The following is a 15,093-nucleotide window of genomic DNA, read 5'->3' as shown; positions in this document are numbered from 1 at the left end:
TTGTGTTCTGAAGATTACAGGCATCGCTGTACTCTGAAGCCATCAGTGTGGCAAGCTGTTTGAGATGCTGTAAAAGTAGGAAATATTGAGGCCTGAATTTAAATGGCAGCCCTGTAACTTAAAAGCGGGGCTCCCTCAGCACAAAGGTGGAGATGCTGGGTGCTCATCCTGCTGCCAGCTGGGGGCTGGGGATGGGGACTTGGCAGCTCCTGCTGTGCTGAGGCAGTAGGGGCCGGGAGGTGCCCGAGATCACAGAAGGGACCTTAAAAATTAAGGCCCCATCCGACTCAACCATTCCATGGTTCTATGATCCTCAAGGTCCCTTCTGGCCAAACTGCTCGTGGTTCTATGAGTTGTGAGATCCCTTCCACCCAAGCCATCCTACCACTCTATGATATGATACCCATAGTCGCTGATCCCTCACCCTCGTCAGACCTCTGACACACCAAATGCCAGTGGGAAATGGAGCTGAGCAAACAAGGGATAAGAATGAGATCCCACTGTGAGGTCTCTGTGAGGCAGACGTGCTCCCAGGCTGGACGTCTGCACTGCACGGCTCACGGGACAGAAACAGCGGATCCGAGGGACGTAAAGGGCCTTTGGAAAGGGGTGACACCATCAAAGCATTTGCCAACTGGAAGCGCTGCTGGGCTGGCGGGGACACAAGAATTCCGTGTTGTAATTTGTTTTGTTCCTCATCAGGACAAAACCGAGACCTACTGAACTTCGAGGGCGGCACGAAGCGCAGCGCACAGACTGTGCCGCTCACGGGGACTCGGCTTCGCATCCTCCCTCCTCGCTCCATCAGAGCAACCAGGAACCTGCAGAACGGAGCGACACGGCAACGCAACGGCAGCGCTCCGGGAACCACGGCAACAAACACCCCGACGGCTCCCGGCTGTTCCAGGGGCGGTCGCAGCGCGGAGCTGGTGAGAGCCGCGCTGTCCGGACGGTTTTAGCACACAAATGAGATGATCGCACTGACCCAAATCCCCCCGAACAAACAGCCCGGCCGGCTGACGTCAAACTGAGCGCTGGGTGATGCGGAGAGAAAGGGAAGAGCACAACGGAAAGAGGCGTCCAACAAGCGGAGCGGGGACCGCCCCGTCCGAACTGCAGAGCAGCGCCCATCTGCCGCGGGACGGCTCAGCACGGCCTCGGCCATCTCCATAGTAATAAATGCCACAAGGCGCTGATGATATATCAGCGCTCCAAATCTCTTTAGAAGATTAGATTTTACGGGAGGAACAGGGGGACATCGATTAATAAGCACACGGGAGAAACGCTGTGTGTGCCTGAGACAACAGCACTGGGGGGTCCGAGATGCGCCCCCCACCCCCCCCTTCCCCATCTTGACAGCACCAGCATCTCCTCCCAGCTGCTCCAACCCCCAGCAACGGGACCGCAGCTGTTCCCACTCCCAGCACTGAGATCTTCAGCCTCGGATCCTTCTGCACATCTGGAAGCACAGCTGTACCTCCTGCCTCCATAGCAGCTGGGTGTTAGGGAAGCACAGCACCGACCAGCTTGGTGGCAGGGCCAACCCAACTCTTCAAACCATTCATCCCCACGCAGAGAGCTTCTCCTGATGCAAGCTTGAAGGTCCATCAATGGAATTGATCAGCTCACATTTCACCATAGAATCACAAGGTTGGAAAGGACCTATAAGATCATCTAGTCCAACATCCTCCCTTTACCATACCTACAGCAAACCCCTAACCCGTATCTCCTAGCTCCCTATCCAGACACCTCTTGAACACTGCTGGGGATGGCAACTCCACCACCTCCAGGACAGCCCACCTCCCCAGCTGCAGTAGTTTAACAGCCCACCCAGCACACACCGAACACCCAGACCAACTCAAGGCAAACCAGAGCTCGTTCTGCCAGCAGAGCCTTTGACTTCCTATTAAGAAAAATCAGATCCCACATTTCGGCAGCAGCAGCAGCGTTGGATATGCTCAGATTCTCACCAGGGATAATTAATTACCAGATGCAGTGACTGGTGGACAGAGCCCACACTGTCTCACCAGGCCAGCCCCCAGCCCTGCACAGCACATGGTGTGGGGCAGTGCCAAGTCCAAACAGCAGCACCAGAATCCAAGGGCACATCACACCACACACGGCAAGGGAGATGGGGCGAGGAGGAGAAATCACAGCGAAACAGGAGAGTGGGATAAGCTGGGTATAGAGCAAAGAAGGGAACCTCTGCAAATGGTGAATTCAGAGGTGTCACAGCATAATGGACAAGTCTCCAGCTCCTGGGATTGCCTGCAGGACCTCAAGCCCCCGAATGAGGGAGTTCACCAACAGACACTGAGCGGAGCCTCAGCTGCTCGGTGCTCAGCCCTGCACTGCCAGCCCCACACCTACCTATGAGCACAGCCCTGCGGTGCCCACACATGGCTGAGAGGCAGGAAGAGAACTAAAACGCTTTGGCTTGACTTGAAAACATTCTATTTAATTTATACAAATAACTACTAAATAGAAAAAGTAGATTAAAACAAAATAGTTATTTTTTCTGGCAGAGTTTAAATGCATATTATATAGCTTAGAAGAAATAAAATGCATTCTCCCCACAGCATTCATGACCTAAAATTCTAGTTAATTCCTCCACTGCTCTCCTCCTCTAGCTCGGTACAATAGTAGACACGCCGTCCTGTGAGTAATGGCTATATATATGTTCCATATTTGAACTGAAAATATGTTACAGACCACACACCTACAAATGTGAAGCACTTAAGATGTGACTATTGAGTTGTAATATGAGAATACAGAAAACAATTTATGCTTCAGGTTATATCGTGTTACAAAAAACATTTGTGTAAAATCATGAAAGAGGCCACATAAAAATAAGCTTTACCTTTATGCACTCGCTGTGCAGTTTAGAAACTGGCAAGTGCACCGTAATAAATAATTTGCAAGTTTTGTATAAACGAGAAATTCCTAATGTTCAGCATTATTGTAAACATCAGTACACGTAAAATGCAGCTAAAATCTGACCGTTACGTTTTCTTTCCTTTTGTCCAAATTCTTTTCCTATTATTCAGGCATGGATCAACGCAGTATATGCAGCCAATCGTATTTTTGGCAAGTCATGTCATTAAAATTAACAGTGACAGTGCAAGTAAGGAATGCAAAGAATTCCTAGTGCAATAAAGAAGAGAAGCACAGGCAATATTGCTGATTAAAATTACCACTTCCGCGTGTTCACCCTGGGAGTGATTAGGAGAATTTAAAGATAAAACAACCAAAAAGGGGGGGGTTGGGGAGGGGGGGGGAAGCTGTTCAAAGCCATTATTTAATGCCCTGATCTTGTCTTAGGATTTCTCTGTCTTCCTTCAGGCCACTACCTTTGCAACAGTACATCCAGCATGAGTCTTTATAGCTTGACCGTTTGTGAAATGCCCACTGCAGTCACTGAGCAAAGTCCATATGGTTCCGGTGTCTCCCAGATGGATGGCTTGGTAGGAGCTGCTGCCTCTGTAAGAAGCCACATGGGGACCGACTACACGAACTGCCTGGCTGGGCTGCCTCTGAGCCAGACACGTGCCTTCCTGTCAGGAAAGCACCACAAGAAGAAGGTCAACAGTCAGCTTTCAGTTTATCTAAGGAATTATCGATTTTGGTCAAAGTCTTTTTGATTCGCAGGGCTGTTAGTCGTGCTGATGGATTCTGATACCAGCATTCTTTCATCAACTTGGCAAGAGATGTTAACGTCTGGAAAAGAATAACAACAAAACACACATGTAAGTACACAAATCACAAGCCAGAACAGCAATAGGTTGGGCCCTAACACAGAATGGCTTTACCACCTTACGCATCATCTATTAGGCATTTCAAATAGACCAGTTTTTGAGTGCTGAAAAGTAGAGTTTGATAATTAAAGAGAATAAGTGACTCAACAATGGGCTGACTGCGGTGTCGAACCATCACAACTTTAGAACAGTAGTCTGAGGGGTCCAGACTGACTGTGGTGAAGGAAAACTTCAAGCAGCAGTCGCCTTTCAGAGAGAACTGTCCCTTATCATGGAGGCAGGGGAATCAGAGCACTGCTCCAAGTCTGTGTGCTTATGAGCCACAGAAAGGCCTAACAGGCTTCATTTCCCCCATGTACACCCTCCCTTGGAAAGTGAGTAATAACAAAGGAAGAGTAGCGTGAAAACAATTATTAATTCTTACTACTGAAGGGCCAGTGTGAGAATAGCTCAGATTTAACAGTCTGCTCATCGAGTTTTCTTCCTTCTGTAACATCAAGGTGCACACATAGATGGGTCTGAAACCTATGCTGGCAAGTAGCACTGAGATGATCTCAGCTTCAGATGGTTATAGGAGCAGTTCGCATGGCTTCAGGTCAGGAGAGGGGTCAGCTTTTACAAACCATACACCGGAACGTCTACTCACAGGGTCTGAGAACCACCTGTTGGGAATGTTTGGCCTTTGCTGATCTACACAGACCACTTTCCTCATGTCTTCAAAACTGGGATCATTGGGAACCAGGTCATAAAACGGTGGTTTATAGTCTTCTACAATACCTAGTGAAATACAACCAAGAGAGGCATTATTAAATGGCTGTCAGTGAAAGAGCACCTCTGCAAAGCCAGCATGTGTGAACCAGCCACCAGAGAAGCACAAAAATACCTGTAAGACTCCACACTGCCGTGCTAAACAGTCACTAGAAAAACAGAATAGCACTTACTATCACGGCAAGAGTTTCTCCTACCATGCAGCAAAATTAAAAGCTATATCCATTTTGGAGATGCCTGAGCCAAAATAAGAGGTAAATCTACTTGTTGGAAAGTCGTCTTTCATAAGGCATGGAGGTTTACAGGCTACCAGAGAACTGAGATATCTAGTAGAACAGCACAGAATTTCATCATCTGCACTGTTGTTTCCAATAGGGTTGACACGCTTTGTGCTGTTCCATGCATCATGAAAGAGTCCCATATGGATGTCAGCATCTACTGACCCTCACGCCGGTGCTTCGCATAAAATCATTTCTGCTACTAACACAGTAAAATGCTTAGGGTAAGTGGCAACGCACATCTTCAGGTATAGGCTTTGCTATGGTATCTGAATGCAGTTTCCAAGATTCTGCTTTGAAAAGTGAGTAAACAAGAAGTTAATGCGTGTTCTCTCCACTTGTCCCCAGGTTACATAAGAGCAGCCTGCTGAAAGTCTTTTGCCTCCTCACTCTGGCATGCGTGCAGCACTGCCGCTGTTGTGGATTAAGCTCATCAATGACCCAGGGAGCTCAGCTTTCTTCAGAAGCCAGTTTAAAAACTGGTGTTTCAAGTTAGTTCGGAGAAACAGTGAGCAAATGAAGTCCTCTGTGTACAGCAGAAGCACAGACAGAACAAAGCTAGAACTGCTTTTTAGCAGCCTGGCAGCTGGTCTATAATCAGATACACACAAAATTCAGGATACTTTTTACTTCAAGTTATACTTGAGCAGAAAAAACAGTTCTCCAACATTTGCTACAGTGCTTGTTGGGATTTAGTGCTCTTGTTCTGTTGAAGACTAAGATCAAAATCCCACAGACACTCAGCAAAAGTCTGTAAATCTCCATATCTGTGGACTGGGCTTCAGCAAATCCTAACTCACCTGGGAAAGAGCTCAAAGACCTGGCTGTCCAAGGGACGTCCCAGAACACAGCCACTACCAGCCCACAGGTTTGCCACGTGTGCTCACAGCGAGCCATGCATGCTGTGTGTGCCACATTCTGTTTCCAAGCAACTTCTAACTAACTGCATATACTGAACATCACCTAGAGGGCTGAACTTTGGTCATGTCCTCCTTCTGCATCCTCTCAGAACACAAAATGAAGTCTGTGAGAATTTAAGAATACAAAAAAGCTCTTTTGGGTCTGTATCACTTGAAATGGAAGCAGCGGTTTGACACCATTCACAGGCAAACCCTCAGAGCTACACAGTACAGTCCTGAAGGTGCTGCCAGTGCCATTACAATATCAGATTATCACTGAGCAAGTCCAGCTCTGTTTCAGTTTCCTATGCTCACATAAGCATTCCAACCAACAACATACAGATGGCTATTTGAGGTACGGCACAGTATTAGAACACAAAGTCAACATGGTCTTGCCTTTACTCCAACAGAGTAACTGCGGAGCCCCTAATGCTCCTGGGGCAGCTGCTGGCTGCAGCAGCTGGTTGGCACAGCCACCAAGTGCCACCTCTCACCCACACGCCTCCTCCCAGCAAGATCGCTGTCCTGAACTGTGGCACATTTCCCTCTCTCACTTCCAGAGGAAAGGAAATGAGCCTCTTACTACAAGAGGCCCCGCTAAGCACAACCTACAGCTCTCCATTTTCTGGACAGCCTTAACGACTTCTGTCACTGACAACACCCTACGCTTCTCTCTCTGGAAGAGCTGATTTTTGCTAACCAAATGCAATGGAACTCTCACAGAGCAGCAGTTTTTTTCAACTTTATCCTCTGTTACTTGCATGAAGGCTTATCTTGTATGTAGAAATGCACTGTGGAGCAATACAGGACCTCCACAAACCCCAAAGCTGCAGGTACAGCCCTGCAGACACAACACAGACCACATGCCATTGAGCAGCAGCCCTTCCAAGCTTGGTGTCTCACATCAACATCGAAGATGATCACATTATTGGGAATGACAGCTAAGACCTAAGGAACAGACTGCACTGCAGAGGAAGTACATTCTACAGCCATGAGTAACCACTCTGCAGTGAGCAAGCACTGCTCTATTGGCATAGAGTGAAACGCCAATGAGGGGGCTCAGATCACATTTACATGCACTGAGAATTGCTGAGGGGCTCCTGCTGCAGCACAGAGACAGCACAGAAACACTCTTGGTTGTGGAGAGGTTTCATCATGTTTTCCTCCTGCTGCTAAGCCGCAGCAGAAAAGTGCTGAGTATCATGGTGTAGATCACTGAAGAAAAGTAACCCTGACTCAAGGGTCAGATCACAGCAACCTCAGGATCTCCAGGACTGGATATACTAAGACGGGTTGATGCACTGCAGCAGACTTCAAGTTCACACCAAGAGACAGATAGCAAGCATCCTTCCTCATGGGACAAACAGCAAAGCCCTGTTACCTCATAGACCAGGTACACCTGTCCCATGCCCACCTAACACCTTATCACCCGGTTCATATGAACCCGCTGCCTTGACCTCTGCATGCTCACTTCAAGTACCAAAGTCTTATTACAGATCAGACAGGGTTATCTGATGAGTCCTACATAGTCAGACGCTTGGATTTCTGAAAAAAAATGTTTACTTCACCTCAAACCAGTGCAAGGAAATGTAATCACTTTTGAGCTACAGCCTGAAATACAAATCAATGGGAAATAAGTACAGCTAAGTTAGTAGCACAGTTGCCTTCAACTTCAGGCTCCATTGGCATGACTAATGCCACGAGGCATCCGCATTACTGTTAGAAGAGCTTCCACAGCAGCACCAACCTCAGCCTGAAGTAAATTTCCAAAGCCCTTCCTTATCTTCTTGGTAGGTTTGCAGTCCATGCTGAGCTTTCTGCTATCTTGGTTAAGCTGCCAGCACAATCAAACCCATTAGTTTAACATTAGCTCTGGTAGGTCTCCTGTGAACTGCTGTTACTGCAGCTACACGTCTAAATACACGATATTTCAGCATGAGCATATTTAGATGTGTACCATTACACAGAACTTTCATTTTAAGAGGTATCAACATAGGACTGTATGTGTTACCTACCATATGCACACAAAATACATTAGAATATATTTATTGATTAAAAAAAGAAGAACAGGACCTGTGCAGCCTGATCTTATGCTCTCAGAGGAGATTCCACTTTAGATCACTTGAGAACTGGAGGAGTAGCATCTAGGCTTGTAAGGATGTTTAAATGAGCCCATGCCTGGGCCCTCCTCTGAGTCCTGATACCTGCAAGGCAGCTTCGTTCAGGCAGCTTGTCAGCATCCCAGAGAGGACAGGCAGAGGGGAGATGATGCAGGAGAACACCATGAGGAAAATACCCAGCCTTCTACTGGCATGTGGGGCCAAGCTTCATTACTCTGGATGAGCTACCACGAATCTTCACCATCACAGCCCACCTCTGTCCACCCACTGCTCGTTCATACCTTACTCTCTCCAACAAAAGCACTCACTCTTTCCTTTGGCTCTTGGCAAAGTCCTCTGGGAACAAAATAAGATCCAAAAGCCAGAGAGAACTTCTGAGTGACAAGGAACCACACCAGCAGATACCCAGCTTCAGGGTCCTTACACTCAGACTATCTTGCCAATGAAACAGTGCAATGCTGTGTGCTACTAAACAGAACTGTACTCTGACCAAGTCCTGCTCTGGGGATGGTTCAACAGAATCTTCTTCCTACATTTTCCTCCTCTGCTCTTTAGGTTTTGTCATGTGAAACAGACACCTAAAAGCATTCTCTGTGATTTAAGAGCACAAAGGTCAGAGATTTCACAGCCTAAGACTTCAGTTTAGCTGACTATTTGATAAAATATTTCTCACCACTACATTGGATTTAGAAGGGACCCCTTTTTCCCCTTCCACGTCAACAGAGCTGACATCAGTAGTATATTCTGGTGCCCAGCTTACCAGCAGTTCCAAAGGCAGCAGTGTGCCAAGAACAAGCAGACTGTAGATCTGTACTTTGCTGTACACCCTGTGCATTTCAGTGGCAGATTCTCTACAGTCAATTATTTGCCTAATACATTGTAAAAGCAACAATAATGGTCCCAAACACTTACCATTGCTAACCATGCGCCTAGCTACCTCCCATAGGACCAGCCCGAAGGCCCAGATATCAACCCTCTTGTAGGAGTCAAAGCAGTCTGCCTGGATGGTTTCGTCCAACACCTCCGGCGCCATGTAGCGTTTGGTGCCCACTCGGGGGTTGTTCCCCACATCCAACTGGTTCGTGCTTTGGGAGTGCATGACTGCGAGGCCTGAACAACAGAGAAGAAGCGTTGAGTCCCCTTTGGAAGCAGACATTGAAAGTTACACGTCAGGAGTGACACCCAGCAGACGGTTCATTAAAAAGAAGGAACTCGGTGTCCAGCCGTCCAAAGACCAACTGGGTCAGCTGCAAAGCAGCTCTCAAAAACAGCCCCCACGTCCACAGACTTAGACCAATATCTCCTAAGGGATTACTATCAAGCACGTTATTGCACGGCTCTAAAATGCTGTTATTATAGGAATTAAATGTTTTGCAGCCACTGGATGTCACCGGCGCTCTAGGCACGTATACACACAAGGCTGGGCAGCTGTTACTTAGAAGAAAACAATTTTACCCAGCATTCAAATGTATTTATAGAACTTTTGGGTAGGCGGATGCATCTGAGCTGTGGGGAGAGGAGCAGACAAACACTGCATGACACACACACACAAGTTAAAAAATAAAGCTGGAAAATAAAAGCCACCATATTTGTAGTAGCTTGAAAAATAAACATCCTCGAGTGATCCAAAGTGAGTCAGCCAAAACCACTCTACCAGGTTTCAACTAATTACTAAACATTTAAGCAAAGAACATTATGTGAGGGACTAATTTACTGTAAATTCGGAAATGCACAAAGTACTCATTTTGCCATGGTAAACAGACGGCACTGCAAATTGAACAGCAACAGGTGCATGACATAACTAAGCAATAGAAAGGGCACAGACTCCTGGCTTTCCTCAACAAATCCTTACAATTTCCATTTAACGTGGCTGTTTTAGATGGAACTTAAGCAGCCCTTACTTCAGGCCCAAAGCACGTTAGCCAATCTACCACTTTTTTTTTTTCCCCTTACCAAAAGAATAATTCACAGGAACAAAAAAAAAAATAAATCTGAAAAATCCTCTCCTGCAATTGAAGGGACTTCAGGTTGCTAAGAAAATGCTCCTGGCACCTCCAGAAAGATGTTGCCCACTGATTGCCCCACTGTCACTCAGAGAAGGGGCTCAAGAGCCCATCCTCCACATTAAAAGCATTTTTGTCCTATTTTATTTTTATCTTTCTCTTCAGATCGCACACACTGGAAACAGAGGTTAGAAAACAAATTTCCTGGCAAACTCTAAACATGTCAAGACTCTGGAGGACGCTGGTAAAATGCAGAATGCTCCATCCAAATAGGACAAAACAGATTTAATAGATTGATGGGTCAAAGTTTAGGGCTGAGGGATGCAAGTCAGCATCCAGTACGCTACAAACTGAGGACGTGTTGCAATAATGTCAGGAGACAGCCATGTTGTAATCAGGTCCTCATCACAGTGGCATCTCTGCTGCTTAGAAGACTCAGGAGGCAGACATCGCACCCTTGCACGTTCCTTTCACCACAGAACACCCCAATGCACATTTAAACCAAGGGAGCTCTTACTGTAAGATACCAACTGTCTATACAAAGAAAAAAAGCATTAGGGGAAAAAACGATGGGACACACTGCTTTTCAGGTTGCCAAAAGAATCAATGTTACTATGCTGGGATATTTTTCAGGAGCAGAAATTGAGTAGATGTGTTCTGTCCGTACTCTTTGTACCTTCCTTACAAATACTAGATTTTGTCTCAAGCTGATGTTCATTGCTCAGCGTGGAGTTCAGTGATGGGGTAAGAGGAGAGCTGAGTTAGGCTTTCTTTTCGTATAAGCTTTACAGCACTGTTGTATAAAGTTGCTAAATGCTGTTCAGTAAAGTTGCATACGTGATCTACGGCCATGTATGAGAACTGCTTTAAGAGCAGAATAAATCAATTACAGGGCAGAGCTTTTCCTAACAGCACTGATAGACCAAATCAAGAGTGACACCTGTCCTTGGACCTTATCAGAGCTTTTGCACAGCTAGGACATACTTGCTAACTCTCCTCCTTACACATAAGAAACAAAAAATGCACCACAAATACACGCCTGAGTTCTTAAACATTTTAAAAATAGGTATTTTACCACTGCAAAAAATAGTCGAGAAATGTTTGTGACCTTGCTCAGAAAGTCCCCCTGATTTTTGAGGCTTAGACTGCAGAATGGCTTGGGCTGGGGGGGACCTGGTAGATCACCTAGTGGATTTCAGTTGGTTAGTGTAGTGTTAATCAGTGCCAGCATGTGCTGAGCCCTTCTCAGTCAGCCCCACTGGTGTGAACCATCCCAGCAGCTTGAAGCCCCAAGCCAGCTGTCATGGAGAGCTCTGTCCTGGACTCATTGAGTTACCTGGGCAAAAAGCTCAAGCTAGATGGATGTTTTGGAGACGTACAGGTTTGGAACAGTGGGCACTTATTCCTTCAGAAATGATGTGAAACATAGCAAACACTGCCCGCGTAAATCTGTGAATGGCATCCAACAGCAAAAAAAACAAGAACAAGTCCAAAATGTTCCATCTGTTTCTGAACTCTGCACTGGGCCTTGTCAGCTGTGCAGCAGCACAGCAGCATCTCTGAGTTGGAAGTGCCACCTAGCGGCTGCCAAGCCTACAGGGCAACACCAGGGAAACTCGGTGTGAGAATTACTTCAAGGCTACTTAAGGTAGGAGTTATCCAATACATTTGTCTGCTGCAGGACCACAGAGCACATTAGCACTGAAATGAACTCACCTAAGTCTGCTATGCAGCACTGTCCATTTTTCTTAACGAGGATATTTTTGCTCTTCAAGTCCCGATGAGAAATGGCAGGCTTCCCCTGTGTTCCAAATATCTCTATGTGCAAATGTGCAAGGCCGCTGGCTATGGACAATACTATTCGCAGGCAGCTGACAGTGTCCAGGGTGGTGAGCTGCAGATAGTCATACAAAGACCCCATCTCGTGGTAGTGAGTAATTAACCACAGCTGGGTGCTAGAGTTTCTGGAAGTCATATCAGATGCAATAAAACCTAGGAAAGACAGGAAAAAAAGAGAAAAACTGAGTGACGAAGTGACTGCCCTAAGAAAAGAATCAACACAACCAGGCTTCTCGTGCATTTTAAAACTCAGCTGAACTAAAACTTGACCTCCATGATACTGCACTGAAAACAGACTGCAAGTATTACAACAATGAAATAGAGAGTTAATACATTCTGAACTCTAACTCGAGTCCATGCGCAAGAATAAAAACAGCATCTAGGACTTCAGCCACAGCTGATCACAAAAGCCTTTTTTACCTAAGCTCTCGGACCTAACACACACACTCAAAGGATGCAGAAATCATCACGCTTCAATATATACAGGAAAATGAGATAAAGGGCAACCATAACAAAGGTTGAACACCAGAGAAGATTCACCAGTTTGACTCAAGCTCTGAGCAGAACAACTAAATCTAACAGCAAATAAACTGTGCTATGAATCCATTCAGGAGCAAGGGAAAAGAGAAATTCCTCCTCACTTGTTCTCCTCTCAGTCCTCTCAGGTAAACTCAAGTTGTAACAAAACCAGACACACCAGAACCTCTTCACCTACACACTGCACAACACTCTTCCTCACCATTTCACCACCCTGCAAGAATTGTTGCAAGGCTGAATGCTCAGCAGGAAGGCCTGTGGCACCTCCTTCCCTCTCTACACGCTATAGTGCCAACAATCAATTAATGCAGTTGACCCTTTTGTGCCGGAGTATTTCTGCAGGACAATGCAGCTGCTGGGACGCTTCCTCCATTTATGGGACTCAGATTTCAGCACCTTCCTGCAAGTCTCTCCACTTAAAATTTCCCTTCAACCACTGAATAAAACACAGGAGTTAATTCTTGAGGACTGCGAGATGTAAAGTAGTGCACAACTGTCACATAAGTCAGCTGTTTGGTTAACTTAACTTGGGTTAACCCTCACATTAACTATATGAATGCAATTCTTCTACTTACCTAAAATATTTTCATGCCGCAGCAATACAGTGTTATACAATTCAGTTTCCCTGAACCAGGATTTTTCATCCCTAGAAGAGAAGATCTTCACAGCAACGTTTTCTCCTTGCCACTGACCCCTCCAGACTTCTCCATAACGGCCCTTTCCTGGTCAGGGAGGAAACACACAGAGCTGTGAACTAACAGTCCTCACAGTATTAAGGACAGAAGCAGCCAAGCAGACAACATCCACCCCTCCCAAATACGGGCACTAAAGAATTAGTGCTCACCACTACCCTTTGCCATATGTAATATTAACAGGATGACACGTAAAGACACATACGCCATTAAAACCAAGTTCCTAACAACAGCATGAGACTGTTGCCAATATGCATAAATAGAGGTACATATGCACACATGTCAAATACTGTGGGTGTTAACTGTACCACAGCTGAACTAACCTACAGGACACAGCAAAAATTGTATTTTGTCTACAGTCTGATATATTTGCCTCTAAAATTTCCCACAACGTGTTCCTTGCAGTAATTCCCTTTCTGTTTTGTCTAGAAAGAAAACAAATAAGCCCATGAATTCTGGGGTTAGGAGGACAGAAAGGACACAAGCGCTAGAGGAAGCCTTTATGTTTCCCTTGCAAAAGCAGTAAGGATTGCCATGTTTAAACTGATGTCCATAAAAAAACAAACAACGCCAATAACCATCAACAAAACATCAGGTGGGGATCAAGACACACTGCCTGCATCCCAGGCTTTCTACCCAAGAAGGAGAAAGCAATATTGAATTATTAAACACCCAAAAGCAAACCAACATCCTGGAGAAGGCACAACGGGTAAGTTTCTGATCATCACCACCACCACAGCTGGAATACCACAGCCTCAGCGTTCACACAATGCACTCTGCTGGATCTAACAACTGTAAATACCCACGTTCTGCCCTTCGTGGCTGTGCCATTCAGTGTTCCAAAGGGACACATACAGATCAGCTGCAGACAGACACCCAACAGTTACAGCTCAATGCTGTCACCAGAAGAGAATTTCTGCTAAGTGTTTCCATCTGGCTCTGCCATGTAGGCTAACACACACACAGGCTCTGGAAATAGCACCAGCCTGTGTTACCTCGGGAGCAGGCATCAGTCCAACAAGACACATACACACCTCTACACCAGACTGAACACCTCTTAGAAACACTGTGCAGGTAACATTCTATAGTTTCTGATGAAGAGGAACTGCTCAACATGTAGGCTAAGACTTAATGTCAGTGTAAATACATGCCTACCCAAGGCACACTATACACCAAAGAGACACTGGCAAAATGTCAGCCCAGGCTCAAGAAAAATGTAAAAGATCCTTAATATCACACTTAAAATTCTACAAAAAAGATCAAAAGGAGTTTTAGGAAAGAATTATTACTAATTACTTATACTTAGTTTTAAAAAAATAATTACTAAAAAGAATTTCTCACATATTTATAAGTGCTACTTCAGCTACTTCGCTTGTTGCTTCAACTCCAGATCCTGGAGTCCAAACAATCCTTTTCCAATTCTAAAGCTTTCTAACTGAATACCATTTGCTGATTTATAAATGTGTTAAACAGTTTCAAACTCCAAATGGTGCTTGCTTACAATGTCCAGTCCATCTAGCTTACAATGTGCCCATTCAAATGCTCCTCAATTGTACTCTCTAGCATTACCTTCCCAAAAAAAGGTCAAATTTTTCCTGATAAAACGCAGATGATATTTGCTGTCTTACGCATAGATCTGAAAGGATGACCCCTCTTTCAAAGCAGAAACGCATTCTGTAAGCTAAAACATGAAAAGTTTCATATAACATAAGCATAATTGAGGAAAAAGGTGATTAGGATGCCAGACAGAGCTTTCTGCCTGTTTGTTACCCAGACCCGGCACAAGGCAAACAAGATCTCCACTGACCTACACACTCCACAAGCGTGATCTGGCGAGCCACTGTTCTTTGCACCAAGAATGGAAGTCCAGAACCACTTCCAGATGTGCAGGAATGGTCCAATAAATCCTGTTCAAAAGCAAGAGCAGAATTTTACTACATAAACTGCATCGTTTTCCACTTAAATACACAAAGGTGCATCTCCTCATAGGATTAAAGCTTATTAGTAGTATAAGATGTTTGGCCACGCAGGACCAAGATACACTGCAGCCACCACTCCATAGAGGGCTAAGAACATCCCACACAAGGTTTTACTATTGCAAAGGCCATACCAGGCATTGCAGAGAAGAGAGGAACTAAAACATGGGCACACCCATGCAAGCGTGCTTTCACCAGCTAGAGCTCAGCTAGTCTCCCAGATCTA

General features: G+C 45.6%; 1 protein-coding gene across 3 annotated transcripts in view; it reads right to left on the bottom strand.

Moving 5' to 3' along the window:
- Window positions 1-2,437: 2,437 nt before the first annotated feature.
- Window positions 2,438-15,093, bottom strand: part of ACVR1 (activin A receptor type 1) — a 34,654-nt gene continuing 21,998 nt past the window's right edge. For all 3 annotated transcript variants that reach the window (XM_015869086.1, XM_015869087.1, XM_032445729.1), the window contains exons 5-10: window positions 14,699-14,798; window positions 12,775-12,921; window positions 11,540-11,815; window positions 8,733-8,930; window positions 4,402-4,532; window positions 2,438-3,717 (exon numbers count right to left, since the gene is read on the bottom strand). In XM_015869086.1, coding sequence (XP_015724572.1) covers window positions 3,583-3,717; window positions 4,402-4,532; window positions 8,733-8,930; window positions 11,540-11,815; window positions 12,775-12,921; window positions 14,699-14,798 — 987 coding nt within the window. In that variant the 3' untranslated portion in view covers window positions 2,438-3,582. The remainder of the gene's footprint in view (window positions 3,718-4,401; window positions 4,533-8,732; window positions 8,931-11,539; window positions 11,816-12,774; window positions 12,922-14,698; window positions 14,799-15,093) is intronic.

This window comes from Coturnix japonica, chromosome 7 (genome assembly GCF_001577835.2).
Source record: "Coturnix japonica isolate 7356 chromosome 7, Coturnix japonica 2.1, whole genome shotgun sequence".
NCBI lineage: Eukaryota > Metazoa > Chordata > Aves > Galliformes > Phasianidae > Coturnix > Coturnix japonica.
Note: the sequence above shows the minus strand (reverse complement) of the source record. Positions and strands in the feature narration are given on the sequence as shown.